The following is a 15,225-nucleotide window of genomic DNA, read 5'->3' as shown; positions in this document are numbered from 1 at the left end:
CCCCAGTGCAGCCACATCAGAGTAACAGAGGGACTGTTGGGACTATTCCCTCCCTGCTTTAGGATATCTCTGCAAGTCAACGTGTATTGCTTTGAGTTTCTGCTATGTATGTCTACCATGTCACCTTACCTTGTGCAGTAATCCTGGGATTTTTTTGTTGTTTTGTTTTTTTCATGAAGTATTATTTGTTCCTAAAGATGCCTCCTTTCTGACAGGAGGGAACTCCAGTTATTTTCCCCAGATACCATTGCATTCTTTCCAAGCTGAATCTTGTTTCAAAGATTTCTGGGTGTTCTGAATCGCTCTGTGGTTTGTTACTTCTCTGGGCGCCAGAATCCATAAACTACCATTCAGTTCCCCCAGCAACATCCCTGACATGTCAGTTATTCCCCTTTGAAGAGGATTCATTGGATGACACCAGAGAGTATATACATAGCCTTTTATGAGAATGTTACAAGGTGGATGGATGATGGCAGAGCCGTGGATGTGGTCTACCTTGACTTCAGTAAAGCCTTTGACACAGTCTCCCACAGCATCCTAGTTGCTAAGTTGCGGAGGTGTGGTCTAGACAATAGAGTAGTGAGGTGGGTTACAAACTGGCTTAAGGAGAGAAGCCAGAGAGTGGTAGTCAATGGTGCGGAGTCTAGTTGGAGACCAGTATCTAGTGGAGTACCTCAGGGGTCAGTACTGGGGCCAGTATTATTCAATATATTCATTAACGACTTAGACGAGGGAATAGAGTGTACTATCAGCAAGTTTGCTGATGACACTAAGCTGGGAGGAGTGGCTGACACGCCAGAAGGCTGTGCTGCCATCCAGCGAGACCTGGACAGGCTGGAGAGTTGGGCGGGGAATAACCTAATGAAATTTAACAAGGAAAAGTGTAGAGTCCTGCATCTGGGCAGGAACAACCCCAGGTTCCAGTATCGGTTGGGAAATTACATATTAGAGAGCAGTGTAGGGGAAAGGGACCTGGGGATCCTGGTGGACAACAGGATGACCATGAGCCAGCACTGTGCCCTTGTGGCCAGGAAGGCCAATGGCATCCTGGGGTGTATTACAAGGGGGGTGGTTAGTAGATCAAGAGAGGTCCTCCTTCCCCTCTACTCTGCCCTGGTGAGACCCCATCTGGAATATTGTGTCCAGTTCTGGGCCCCTCAGTTCAAGAAGGACAAGGAACTGCTGGAGAAGGTCCAGCGTAGGGCAACCAAGATGATTAAGGGAGTGGAGCACCTCCCTTATGAGGAAAGGCTGAGGGAGCTTGGTCTCTTTAGTTTGGAGAAGAGGAGACTGAGGGGTGACCTTATTAATGTTTATAAATATATAAAGGGTGAGTGCCATGAGGATGGAGCCAGGCTCTTCTCGTTGGCAAACAATGATAGGACAAGGGGCAATGGGATCAAGCTGGAACACAAGAGGTTCCACTTAAATTTGAGAAAAAACTTCTTCTCAGTAAGGGTGACAGACACTGGAACAGGCTGCCCAGGGAGGTTGTGGAGTCTCCTTCTCCGGAGACATTCAAGACCCACCTGGACAAGTTCCTGTGCAACCTCACTTAGGCGTTCCTGCTCCAGCAGGGGGATTGGACTAGATGATCTTTTGAGGTCCCTTCCAATCCAGAACATACTGTGATACTGTGATACTGTGATATCAGCATAACCCAATACCACTCTCAGGAAAGGTGTTGATGCCCTGCTTGTTTCCGAGATGTACTCCAAACTGGCTTTTTAGATCCTCCATTGATTTTGCCATTTGAGATGACTAACGTAATGCATTGATCACTTCAACACCCACATTACCCGTGGGGGCACTGATGCCAGATCATACTTTCATAGAATCATAGAATAATAGAATCATAGAGTCATAGAATCATAGAATCATTGATTCATTGAACCACAGAATAGTTTGGGTTGGAAGGGACCTTCATAGCTCACCCAGTCCAACCTTCTGCAATGGGCAGGGACATTTTCAACCAGATTAGGTTGCTCAGAGCCCCGTCCAGCCTGGCCTGGGATGTCTCCAGGGATGGGGCATCCACCACCTCTCTGGGAAACCTGGGCCAGTGTTTCACCACCCTCAGTGTAAAAAATTTCTTCCTCATGTCTGGTCTGAATCTTCTCTCCTTTAGTTTAAAACCATCACCCCTTGTCCTGTCATAACACGCCGTTCTAAAAAGTCTGTCCTCATCCTTCTTATTCTTTGCTATTGTGTACTCCAATGGACAGGCAAGACCAGCTCCCAGTGCCCTTTGGCAATATTGCTTTATTTTCCTGCTCAGAGAGGAACCAGCGTGTGCTCACTCACACCTTTCTTTGTACATATTTCTTTGCCCTCTCTTTGCACAGCCTGTGATTCAGCAGTGCCATGTCTGAATGCTCCACTGCAGCATCCTGGCAGAGAGAAGTTGTCCAAGACCCGGAGAAGCTGCAGACAAAAAAACATCCTTTGCCGTATCTTATTTAGGCACTAGAGGGACCTACTTTTCCTAGGGTGGTCCAGACTGCTTGTGCTGGGTTGCTGAACTCTTCCTGTGGTCAACAGGAAGATCTGGCCAACCTCCTGAGCAATGATCAGCTCTCTGGAGGGCTTACTGGGCAAGGTCACAGTAACCAAGAAAAGCAATCGCAGCTTTCTCCCTGCCAGACCAGGTACCAGCACCATATAAGCCCCAGAGGCAATGGGTACCAAGGACCTAGAGGCTCCAGGCAGAGACTCTGCAGCCTGTGCTGAAGCCCACAGTTCTAAGATATCTCTGCCAGTAGCACCTATCACTTAGATATGGTGACATATTCTGTCAAAGGCTATTATAAGCCTGCACGTGTACAAATGAGGAATCAGGTTCTGACTTCCCGCTCAAGGTCTTGCTTATGTGTGTAAGTACAAAGGCTCAATAAAGCCTTTGCACTTAGACTTTATTCACTGGGAGCACTCAACCATCAGCATAAGTGCGTCATAAAATAGACAAAGAGCTGTAATTTGTACCAATGGAGCCCAGCATTTCCTGGGGTGATTGAGGCAGATTTCCATCATGAGCAATAGTTTAAGGTGAGCAAACAGGAAGCTGATAGTGTGTTTTCTACAGAATTTCCCACCTTCAACCTCTCCTTGTGGCCTGTAAGAACTCCAGCCCACATTTGCAAGTGACTCCAGATCAGCAGTATTTAGGCCACTAAAAAACAGCCTGAATTTAAAAGGCATGATGTGCTTACAGCACCCATTCAAATATCTAAAAATTAAACCATTTTCACCAACGCAGTTGTAAATCTCAGCCACTGATTTCAGTCAGATATGTTTCCAATCCAAAGCCCCTAGCCTCTCTGTTGCATCATTTGAGAGAAGTTCACATTTCTGCACTTTTTCAGAATCTCAAGCTCCCAATCTGAATTACTATCTCTAAGACCTAACACAAGTACTCCAAAACCCCCAAAGATGGTTTCCTTCTGTGTATGCCCTGTCCATGCACACAAAAGTGTGTGTGTGGGGGGAGTGTCAGCATTAAAGGGATTGCTGAGTAAGCTGTTTTTCTTCAAAGCACCCGTGATTACTTGAAGCCAAGCATAGCCTGCTTCTTGTCTAGTCCTGGATCAGGCAGTCTGATAACTGACAGTCTTGAGCTCCTCAGTTTCTAGTCTCCCTTCTTCTGTTTCAGTAAGAGTTTATTATGGAAGAACCTTGCTCTCTCAGGCTTTGCACAACATCTTTGGTCCCGTCCCAAACTAAATCAATTTCTGGTTGACAAAACTAATGAAAATACAGCAGGAATCTGGTGGAGGTGGAGGCACTGAGCAGAAACCTGCATTTTTAGGCTTTTGGTTTTTAGTTACATTTTTGCATTTTAGTACAAAGCTTCTGCAAAACAAGCCTGTCTTTTCTCTCTGCCTGCAAGTGGCTATTGGGTCTGCTAAGGCTGGATCTGCTGTCCCAAACAGTCCTGGCTGAATCTCCTGGTGGAGCAGATCTTGCTGCCTGGAGAGCTAGTGGGCAGCTCTCCTGCTGCAAAATGCATGCATTTCTCTGCTGCTCTCCTTTGGTCCGGGAAGCTGCAGAATTTTTCTCCTCTTATGTAATGGTCTGCTGGTGTCTTTGCTTGGAAAACCTCTTTTTTTTATTATTATTATTTTTTTTTCCACTAGAGTGTCAGGACCCCTGTCCTGCCCCTCTTGGGTGGGACAGGGAGCTGCTGGACGGGGGGGAAGAGGTGTCAGGTTGGCAGGTAGAAGAAGGGAGCAGCTCACTCTCCTTCTCCCCCCCGGCTTGGTCTCGTACTCACTCTCCCCCTTGTAGGAACACAGAGCAGCTCCCCCTGGGCGACCTCGGGCTGTAAATAAGAGAAAGGAGAAAGGTGACAATTTTGGGCTAATTGCTTTGCCTGGAGTGGTGCTTGTGCCCCCCTCGCCCCCCTATCAAAACCCATAGCGCGGCTGGGGCAGGGCTGGGTGCGGCGGGATGCAGCAGCCGTGGGACCGAGGGGAGAGAAAGCAGAGGTCGGAGGATGCTGCTGCTGTGAGAAAGCTCTTCCCAAAGTCTCCGGACACAGCTCTCCGTTCCTTCGGCAGCCGGCAGGGAGCGGGGGAGTCCAGGGTGGCCCCACGGCTGCGGCCGGGAGTGGGGGGGGCGAGGGAGGGGCACGATGGGGTCGGTGGGATGTTAAAATGCAGCATCATCCTCCCGCTCCGGCAAATTCCCCGCGTGTGTGTGTGTGTAAAGGGTGGAGGGAGGATAGCGAGCAGCGGCGCTTTGCAGGGAAGAGGAGCAGGGGGGGCGGCTGCTGGCGTTGGCTGCACCGCCCCGGAGAAGCGGTGCCCGCCGCGGGGCTGCGCGGAGCGGCCGCGGGCGCCCAGCGGGCACTGCAGAGCCGACAACGCTCCCGGTGCAACGCCTGAGCCTCGCCGGAGAAAGGGGGGCACTCGGACGGGGGGAAGGCGAGAGTGAGGGGGGAGGAGAGAAAAGCGGGGGGGGGAAAGAGAGAGAGAAAAAAAAAGGCAAGGACCCCCCCTTCTCCTCCCTCCTCTGCCCGGTCCCTTCCACCCCCGACACACACACACACACACACCCCATTGATCAATATTTGGCTGTCTTGCTGCAACTTGCTGCAGTCTTTTAAAGGAGTAGTAGAGAGAGAGGGAGAGAGAAAGGGAAACTGACAGGAAGGGGTAAGGAGCTACACATGTCACATGTGCTTTCTAAGACGGCCAGGAGCATCTGCAGGCTGGATCTGGTGGAGGATGCTGCGGCAGGTGATACACAGAGGGCTCCAGTCGTTTTTCTACAAGCTGGGTTTATTCGTGAGCAGGCATCCGGTGTTTTTCCTGACTGTGCCCGCAGTCCTGACCATCATCTTCGGCTTCAGCCTGCTCAACCGCTTCCAGCCTGACACTGACCTGGAGAGCCTGGTAGCCCCCAGCCACAGCCTGGCCAAGATCGAGAGGAGCTTAGCCAGCAGCCTTTTCTCCCTCGATCAATCCAAAAGCCAGCTGTATTCGGACTTGCACACCCCGGGGAGGTATGGCAGGGTGATTCTCCTCTCCAAACCCGGAGGCAATATTTTGCATCAGGCTGATGTGATCCTGCAGATCCACCGAGCCGTGCTGGAAATGAAGGTGAACTACAAAGGCTATAATTATACTTTTTCCCATCTGTGTGTGTTGAGAAATCAGGATAAGAAATGCGTGCTGGATGATATTATTTCAGTGCTAGAGGATCTGAGGCAGGCTGCCCTCTCCAATAAGACAACAGCCAGGGTGCAAGTGAGCTATCCCAACACTAAATTGAAGGTATGCTCTTACTGCATGCTTTTGCCAATTAAAGAGGCAGCACTTCATTTCTTGTCCTAAACAGCAAAGAGAAATATAATCATATCTATCTCTATATATCTAAATGTATGTGATCTGGGATTTCCTCGGGAAGCAGTTGAAACTGGTGCCTTGCAATTGTTCTGTACGAGGAGGGAGGGTGGGGGGACTGTACACTAAGGCACCGGGAGAAGCAGGGAGTGGAGAACAGCCTTGGGACTGGGAGACCTTGCAATGCCTGGAAGGGTTAATCCATCGGGGAAAAGGGACAAGAGGTCGGTGAGGGGTTGAGAGCTGGGTTTCGCTGTCACCTTTTCTACCTCCACTGCTGTGGTGGGATAATTTATCCTTAATATGGACAGAAAAGGCTTTCCTCAAATGCACAGTGAGCTCCTCTATCTCCCTGCCTCTGCGAGTGCCATAGGAGGAGTAGAAGGTTTGGGCCAAAAGTGATTTCAAGTGTCCTGCCTTCTTTTCTTTAGCTGCATACAAAGAAGGGGAAGGGAGGTGGAATTTTTTCTCTCTGTGTGAAAATAATTAACTCTGTGGCTGATGGATGGGCTGGAGTTTTGGGACAGATCTCATCAGCTAGAGGCTTCCAGCAAAGGGGAAACAAGGTAAAAGGTGAAAGAAGTTTAAGTCCTTCTGATTGAAAGAGTAAACAACTTGGTATAAATGATCTCAGGAATATTTCCTTGTCATACAGGCACCCATCTGCTTTCCCTCTCACCTGGAGCAGTTCAGTTCACCAGCACTAACCTGCTATGAGCAAATAAGGTGCAAAGTTTGCAGGTGGCTGCTCAGAGAAGTTTCTGTGAATTACAGTATATCTCCATGCTCCCCCAGGCATTGCACCAGGGGCAGGATTTATTTAATAGAGTGTAGCAAACTCGCTAGCACACCAGTTACTCATGGCTCAGGTCATAAGAAAGAGGATATGGTCCTTCTTGTAAACCGGAGAGGACCTTTGGGGTTATCTGTCCCCCTTTTTTTCAAAGAGATCCTCAGGGATGAAGAAGGTAGTGCTTTCATAAGCACTTGCCAGATACTGAAATTATTGTTTGTTTCTTACTGTTCAATTTACCAGGAAAAAAGAAAAGAAAAGAAAGAAAAAAAGTAAAGCCAGTTCATGCCCCAAAAACTGAAGCGGGGACATTGATTTTATCAGGGCTTTTTTTTTCTTCAGTAAAAGGGCCAGGACAGTTGGGATTTGGTTCCATTCCCCTAGGTGTAACAGCAATAGCTTTGTGCAGAGTTGTGGCTGTTTGAGTTGCATGTGTGGAAACGAAAAGGTGTCCTTGCTGCTGCTGCTAAATCCTAAGCTCAAAGAGTTTTCAGAAACATGAGTTATTCTGGATTAAATATCCTTGAAAAAAAAATTATCTTTAAGTTCACAGTGAAGACAATCCTGCTATTGCAGAATTAAAGTGCTTTCTTTCCATTTTTCTTATTTTTAAAGAGAAGATCAAGCTAGTTTGGTGGAGAACACCGATAATCTAGATTAACATCATTATAAACCAGCTCTATGCAGAAACAGTCATTTTACTCTCTCAATCCAGATTTTCTTGTGTAGAGGAACCTAAAGTAAGCTTGGCAAAACTAGGATGGGGTCACTTGCAATGTGTTTTCTTTCTAGGAGAGCACCTACAGCTCCTTCTTTTTTAAAGATAAAATGAAAGGAAAAAATAACATGGTCTGGATTAGCAATTTATTGGAATAGAAGTGATTGGTAGATAATTCACACAGAGAAAGACTTTCCCAAAGCATTGGTGTCTGACTCCAAATAGCGCCACTACACCTCCAGCCAAGAAGATGTTGTGTATCATCCTCAGGATAAAGGAATAAATGCCCTTAAGCATCTAGGTTTAAAGTCAGAGAGCGCAAGCAGATATCTACCCACTCCTCAGTGAAGGGAGGTAAAGCCACCAAAATCTGTGACTGCTCTTTAGAGAAAAGCTAATGATTGCAGCCCATTTCTATGAATAAGGGGAGTCCTTGGTGTTGCTGAGAAAAAGAAACACACTTCACCATGGTTTTTCTTTTTCTGGTACAGTAAGGACTCTGTTGCAGGACCAGAGTCAGCCCTTAACCTGGGACCAGCTTTCAGCTATGGCATGTCCTCAGAGACTCACTTCCTCTGGTCTCTTCGGCTGCAGCTGCTGGGAATAAATTACTACTTTGTATAGGTTAATTCATTAGGCGAGCCTCCTCTCTGTCATCTCTGTTGTCCCATCTACCAAACTACAAGCTTAGGAAGTTGCGGGCGAACATCTCTTTTGCTACTTCAAGCCATAGCCAAAATATTGATTTAATCTAGGCTCCCAGGCTATTTACCAGCCTCCCTCTCTCTGCACCTCTGAGCACAGGCCGTAGAAGTCAGGGCTTGTGCTGCTTGTTTTGGGGTGTCTAGATGTGTTTAACGAGAAATGGAACAGTGGTTCAGGCTCTGGATGTTCAGCAAAGGGAACAACCCCTGTGCTTGTAGCTATGAAGTTTTTAATATCTTTTTACTTGAGTCATGACATGAAAGAGAAGTTGTGGATGGACCGCATGGGAATGTAAAACAGAGGGCTAAACCTACCTGCCCTTATTCAGTGTGGACCAGTGTTCATTACACTCATGCGTCCATATCCTTGGGAGCTTTGTCAGCTAAACTTTCCCCCACCAGGATCTGATAGTACACATTACTTGGTTAATACTGGTAGATTTTTCTCTGTCTTGTTCATTTAATATTGTCCTCAGATTGAACAAATTCTTCTAAGAACAATATGGTGGGTTTACAAACTGTGAAGGTGTCCCAATTGTGTTAGCCTGCAGCTGGAATGGGTCAAGTGCCAACCTGTACTGGTTTGGGAACCACAATTACAATATTGAGCTGTTTCAACCTCCTCTCCTGCTCTATCTGGGAGCTGAGGAAACATCTCGTAGATTGTTTTTCTGATTTTGTTTTTTCTCTCAAGCCTTGTGTGCACTTTATCCCTCTTTATATCTCCTGCTGGAGGCCAAATCGATTTGTTTCTCCCAGGTGAGGATGACTGAAAGCTGGCTCTGGGTGACCTCTTGCCAGATCTCTCACAGGATCTTTGTGGGAGCCATATGAGCAAGTTTCAGCAAACGGTTCTGGGTTAGAAACAGCTGTTATTGGGCTGCAAGATCTAATGAAACTGCTTAGTTTTTCTTAAGAAAATCTGTCTGTGAACGGTTATGATTGGTTAACTGTTACTTGCTGCAGTGTTGAAAGACCTTATATTCTTGAACACATTTGGCTTCATTGTCTCCTGTGAATCGGGAACTCTTGGTCTCTCCATTCACCAGAGGAGCAGAGAGATGACACATCCAGCATGCAGACTGCAGTGTGGTTTCAAACGACTGGGTTTAAAATCCACTCTGACAACACTGGAGTCATTGTAGGCAAGTTTACTCTTCTGAAAGGCCAGGTGAACCAGGTTGTACAAAGCTGTCTCCTCCCATTGCTTTGGGAACACTCTCTAGCCCGTTCACAGTCACTGCTACGCTACGCTGCAGTCTGCAGCCCAGCCAGAAGAGTCACTTGCCCAAGGTCATGCAGACAGACCATGGTGGAGCAGGAAAACAAAGCTGGATGTATGAAGTCTTGATGAAGACTTTTGAGATATGTCCTGGAGCAAGGTTGCTTGTGCTTTCCAGCCTGTGGCACAAAACAGATCTTCCTGTCCTCGGGGTCTGGATTGTGCCTTAACCATGCAGACTGTCAAATGTACACTAAGCTCTGACCCTAGGTCATCAAACTGTTAATTCACAAGTTTTAACAAATCCCAGCATCATTTTTGTAAATTAAAGGTTCAGGGGAGTGCCTGAGCATGGTTTGGGAGTTAGCATGGGAAAAGGGTGCATTCCTAGTCGGTATATTTACTTCATTCTGGGGATCTGTGTATTTTCTTGGTTATGTTGTGCCCCAGCCCCCAGGGCCAGAATATGGTGTGAGGCACATTTTATTGGTTGGTATAGACAGAATTATTGATTACATGAGGATTACTTCTTGTGTACTATCAGATGTGAGGAAGGAAATTGGCTTATGACCCTGATTGTCCAATAACCTCAACAAATTTGCTGTCCTTGTCAGGAAAAAAATTGAAAAAAAATCCCTACAAGGAATAAAAATTATTTCTGAGCACAGTCGTTACCCAGAGGAAAAAAAAAAGCATTTTTTCAGGTATTCCATCTTTACTGTTTCTTTTCATGTTTATTTGCTAGTTTGTCAGACAAAGCATAATAACTTAGAAATTATCTCTCTCAGATCAGAATGAACATGAAAATTGCAGGTTGAAAGGAGCCTTTGTAAGCAGGTTGCTTTTTGTAAATCTGCCTTCAATTAATTAAGTATCAGTCATTTATGAACAGTAGGCTAAACAGCAGCCAGTAAAACAGACGTCTCTGTTATCACATTTGTGATAAGAACATGAGCTGGATATTGAATCCTTTATTGCTTAAGTGGAAAAGTTACTTGCTTTTACTTAGCAGCTTGAAATCTGTAATCGCGGACTTGCCACTGGCCAGATTCTCAATTTTTCTCACGCTGACAGCTGTACTTTTAAATAAGCCTTTCTCTGCTTGCATTCGTGAAGTCTTTCCCACTGTTTTAAGATTAATTCCTTCTTACGTGACCCTGAGGCACCAACCACCTCCATGGGACAGACAGGATATAAAACCAAAGCCCACTTACATCAAAGCAAGTATCTGCATATCAATAATATCCACTAACTGACTATTTCTTCAGTAAAGTCGGTTCGTGTATAAGATTTTTCTGACTCCAAGTACCTGCTTCCTCAGAGGCAACGTGGCTCTGTACGTATTTGTGATACCACCCATCTCGATCGGAGCCTGTGGCTCAGGATCCTATGAAGTGCTCTGTGACTGGCAAAAGTTGCTGAGTCAAAGCAAAATAATGATAAATGAGCAGGGAGAAGATCAGAAGAGGAAGGATGGAGGCTGCAGGTAGTTTTCATCTCATCCTCTCAGGACTGGGCAGGAGTAGCTGCTCAGTAGCATGAAAGCAAGACAGAAAGTGTTTGAAGGCAAAAAGCCTCTTCTGGCTGACAGGCTGGGAAACTTATTTAAAGAAAAAAAAAAATTACCCTCTTGTTTTTCCAACTGTGTTTCCCTACTGTTTGACAGGATTAGGAAGGGCTCCTTACCCACCTCACCTGGAGGGCCTGGCGGAGCTGGTATCTGCAGTAGGTGAACTGTGCCCTTATTGGCAGGTGTCCCTGCAGCTATCAGCTCTTGAGGACATATCAGACAGCCTGCCTGCTTCTCATGGGCAAGAAATGAAACATTTCCTTGCATTTTTAGGAAATTTCTCCACTCCTTCCTCTGCTTAGCACGTTAGGAACAGTTTCTTTCTCAGCCCTGTTAGACCAGGTGTTACGACAACCCTCTTGCCCAAGAGGGAGGCGAGACAATGAGCCTTGACTATATCAAGGACATGCAACAAGGTTAACCTGTACCAGGACAAGCTGTCCTCATATAAACAAAGAACAGAAAGACAGCAGGAATCTATAAAAGCAAGGATGGGGTTTAGGGCGTTCTTTTTGCATTGCTGTTCTTCAGTTATGAACTCAAGTTTCCTTGCCTCTGGGGTGAATTCTACCCTCACTCCACTGGGGCTGTAGGTGAGAGGTTGGTTGGGTGTGAAGCTCATTCCTTCCCATCGAGCAGTTGATAGCAGTGACCCTGCAGAAGACTACAAAGAAAATATTCTCCATTGACCTCTGAGATGACCTTGGTCAGCTGCTTCATGCCTTTCCCTCCCAGCTATTCCACTCTTCAGTTTTGTCAGTGTTTGCAGGGAGACATGGCCTTTTATGCAGTGCCAGGCCTTCTGGAGACCTTGCCGTGATGTGAATAATAATAAAGAAGCAATTGGAAGTTTGTTTGGGTAGAGAGAAAAGGAAGATGCAATTGCCAGCCCCTTCAGTTAGTAACAACTGCTCATCACTGTGGATCTGGGATGCATGTCAACCACTTGCCAAAGGTAGAAAGCGCAGTAGCACTTTGCTGTCTTCCTACAATACCTACTTTTCTGGAGACAGAAAAAAATACTTTATTTCCTTTACTAATTTTTCAGATAACTCTTTGCAGTGTTTCTATGCTGACATAACATCTTTTAATCTCAACCATCCCTATGCCTTTCCAAAATGTCTTTGAAGCCCTTTACTGTACTGACTGTGTAAGCTATTGGAGTGCTCTGAACTTCTCCCTCTGGGTTTACAATGTATGGGTATTCTCACTATCTGTAACAAGATATTCAGAAACTGCCATGCTAACAAGGCAAGAGAACACAACTGACAAGCCTTAATAAAGAAGATTTGTCATCTTCCCAGCCAGAGAAAGATGCTTTAAAGGAGAGGAAAGGAAAGAAGAAGGGAGATCTTTAAACCAACGCTAAAAGATTAAATATATGTTCTGCAGTAGAAGTGGGAGGAAGTTTGTAAGGAGAAAATTAGATTAATAAATATGTTTTTAAAAGTTCCTAAATTATTTAATGTCAGTATGCATATTACATATACTTCTTTCTTAGTTGGTTAACAATGATGTAGGTAAGGTTGTGCTAGACATTTTGAAAACAGTAATCTAAGAACACAGTCAGTATTAAGCCTTTCAAGACATTAAGAGATAAAAGACCCCTATGCAGAGCTCTGGACAGTTGTTATTACAGAAGCCACGGTGAAATAACCTGCTGAATGGTTTTCTAAGAGGAGGGAATTGAGTTATTACAATCATGATCTCACATTTCAACAGAAAGCTTTTCATTTATGCAGACCGCACATCCCTTGCACACTCCTAGTGCAAACAGTGAGACATACTGTGCGTGACCAGGACTTGAGCTGAAAGCAGCTTTAAATACTGATGAAACGAAGTCTTCAACAATGTAGAAAAGCAAGTGCTGTGTGTAGTGGAGAGGAGAAGGTAATGGGAGGCAGAAAGGGCAAGCTGTAAATTCTTTTATACCTCTATTTCTTACTACATTTGTCCTGTTCTTTGTCTTCCTACCTACTGAGGTGCAAGATGCTCATGTGGAGAACAGATAGCAAAGGAAGTTCTTGGTGGTGGGGCTCTGAGGCATCCTACAAAGGGAAGGAGCAGTGCAGAGATGATCACGTGCAGTGGCACATGTCATTGCCCCAGCTCTGTATTCACTGGGTGTGAATTAGTCTCTTTTACAGTGGTTAGGCTATTTGGGAGCAGGAGCTTTGAGGTAAGTGCTTGGAGATCTTTTATGACCCTGGCAAGTGTGATCTGGTGGCAGTGGGAGGATTTCCAGCTTAAAAGGATTACTGTGGGAAAGTGGGAATAGTTTGTTAGTGGGCAGCTCTGGTACGGCAAAGAGATTTTACTGAAGCTTTTTTCTTTTCCTTAACCTCGCTCACATGTTGACAGGTAGCTCTTGCACAATGTCAGTTCTGCTTGCCCAGCAGCAGCTGAGACATCAGACAGCCATCCCACAGCCCTGAGTTGGCCAGATCAGGTTTTCTCCCTCATTCTGCATTCTGACACCAAACACGCCTTCCCCCAGCCCACTCTAGCTGGCAAACTGGTACTGCAGCCAGGGAGCTGCTGGGAAGATCACACATTGTGAGATCTGCATGTCACTACCCAGCTAATATTGCAGCAAGGTTTTGGCCTGATAATGATCTATAACTAAGACGAGAAAAGTCAGTCAGAACCACAGCTGTACAACATTTCCTTAATACATATGACGGTAAATGTTTTGGCATCTCCCAGATAAATTTTTCATTAAAACCACAAATTTTACAAGCCCTAAAGCCTGTTTTGCCTACCTGTCCTGTGCCTTTGAAGGCAACGCCACATTGCAGAGACTTTAAGTATAATTCAGCCCATATCGCAGGGTATGTAAATTTACATTAAAGATCAAGCTCCTAATGGGCCAGACAGCCACAATTAATTTCCTTGTGCAGTCGATGGTACACCTGGGAGGTGTCATTGAATACCTTCACACCCAAACACCTAACGTTTCCTCTTGCAATGTATAAGGAACATAAACATCACCTATATGACAAAGTTAGGTACCTAAACAAGACAGAAAACTTGCCCTTGCATAAGGCAGGGTCCTGCTTTTTTTACACCTTGCATAATTGTTTCTACCAGCATTACACTAGTGTTGTCAGTCTGATGGGGAGGTGTTATTCTTACCACATACATGGTGTGTTTTTGCACATGTCAACAGCTTCTTAGGAGGGTGCTACGATTCAGAGGTGGCCATGGAGGGCTTTGTTACTTCTGTGCTAAATCGCTTATTACCTGTGCTAAATCACATGGTTATCTGTGCTGCAGGTAGGGTGGGCACATAAAATTTCAGCTGAATCTTTTTCTGTCAGAAATTACAGTATTCTTGAAATCAAAAGCATTTGTGCAACAATGTCTGCCTTGCTCTTAATTTTTGTCTCGGAGGAAGAAAAGAGAAGAGCGCGTACCTGTAGTTTCATTTTGACATGGACCTAACAAAATCCTTCTGTTTTTCTGTATTGAAATGGTTCTTTGAAAGTATTCTTTCAAAAATATTTTGCTCTCGCATTATACTATAGATTAGAAAATGAAGGAGAAATTTAAAACATAACTTTAAAAGGAAATGTTTTCCCATATAGAAACTTTGTGGAAGGAGAAGTCACTCTGGTTTGAAAATAGCTGAGAAATGAAGTGACCCCACCAGCTCGGCCTGGCAGGAGGACACAGCGCAGTCCCTGTTGACTCGAATGTGTCCCCAACAGGCTCTTGTTAGTGCCATTTTTCACTGCAGACTGATGCACTGTATTGATGGGCCAAATGATCCTCACTTCCAGTTTTCCAAGCAGGTTTAGTTTGTAAAACTATTTACAGTTCGTTAAGAAGAAAGATGCTGTTAACAGTACTTCATTATGCAACAAAATCTCTTGTGTGATGGGGGCTGTCACTTAACTATAAATCACTCTTTTCCTAACCATTTTCCAGGATGGTTTCTTAGAGTGGATTTTGATTCATTAACTAAACACATTAACAAATTCAGTGCTGAGCAAATGCAACATGGAAAAATTCATGTGCATTTTTCTCCTTAAAATCCACACTTCAGTTTGCTCATTTTCTTGATTCCTGTTCCACGCAGAATTTTGGATAAACATGATAAAGCAAATTCTCTTCAGAAGTGGCTGGAAAGTATGGTAATAAATGCTCTATCAGTGGTATCTCTTTGTTAGCTAACACTATTTTTTTTCTGTCCATAACTGATTTTCTACCTGCATGTAAAAAACACTGGTCACCCAGTTGATGTAAACCAGATTTATCATTGTTAATTGCACAGAAAGTTGAGACACCAGCAGAGAAACTTAAATGTTTCTGAACATTTACAAATGTCTCTTTTCACAGGCTTTGAGATTAGCACAAGTATTAGGCTTTAGGT

At 45.1% G+C, this 15,225-nt stretch overlaps 1 protein-coding gene across 2 annotated transcripts in view; it reads left to right on the top strand.

Annotated features, from left to right (window-relative positions):
• Positions 1 to 5,174: 5,174 nt before the first annotated feature.
• PTCHD4 (patched domain containing 4) overlaps positions 5,175 to 15,225 on the top strand; it is a gene marked incomplete at both ends in the record, with an annotated part of 87,562 nt that continues 77,511 nt past the window's right edge. Inside the window, one exon of one of the 2 annotated variants that reach the window (XM_080342936.1) lies at positions 5,175 to 5,600. In XM_080342936.1, coding sequence (XP_080199062.1) covers positions 5,175 to 5,600 — 426 coding nt within the window. Of the gene's footprint in view, positions 5,775 to 15,225 lie in introns of both variants that reach the window. The other variant, XM_080342935.1, reaches the window with a different exon arrangement.

This window comes from Nesoenas mayeri (assembly GCF_963082525.1).
Source record: "Nesoenas mayeri genome assembly, chromosome: 3".
Lineage (NCBI taxonomy): Eukaryota > Metazoa > Chordata > Aves > Columbiformes > Columbidae > Nesoenas > Nesoenas mayeri.
Note: the sequence above shows the minus strand (reverse complement) of the source record. Positions and strands in the feature narration are given on the sequence as shown.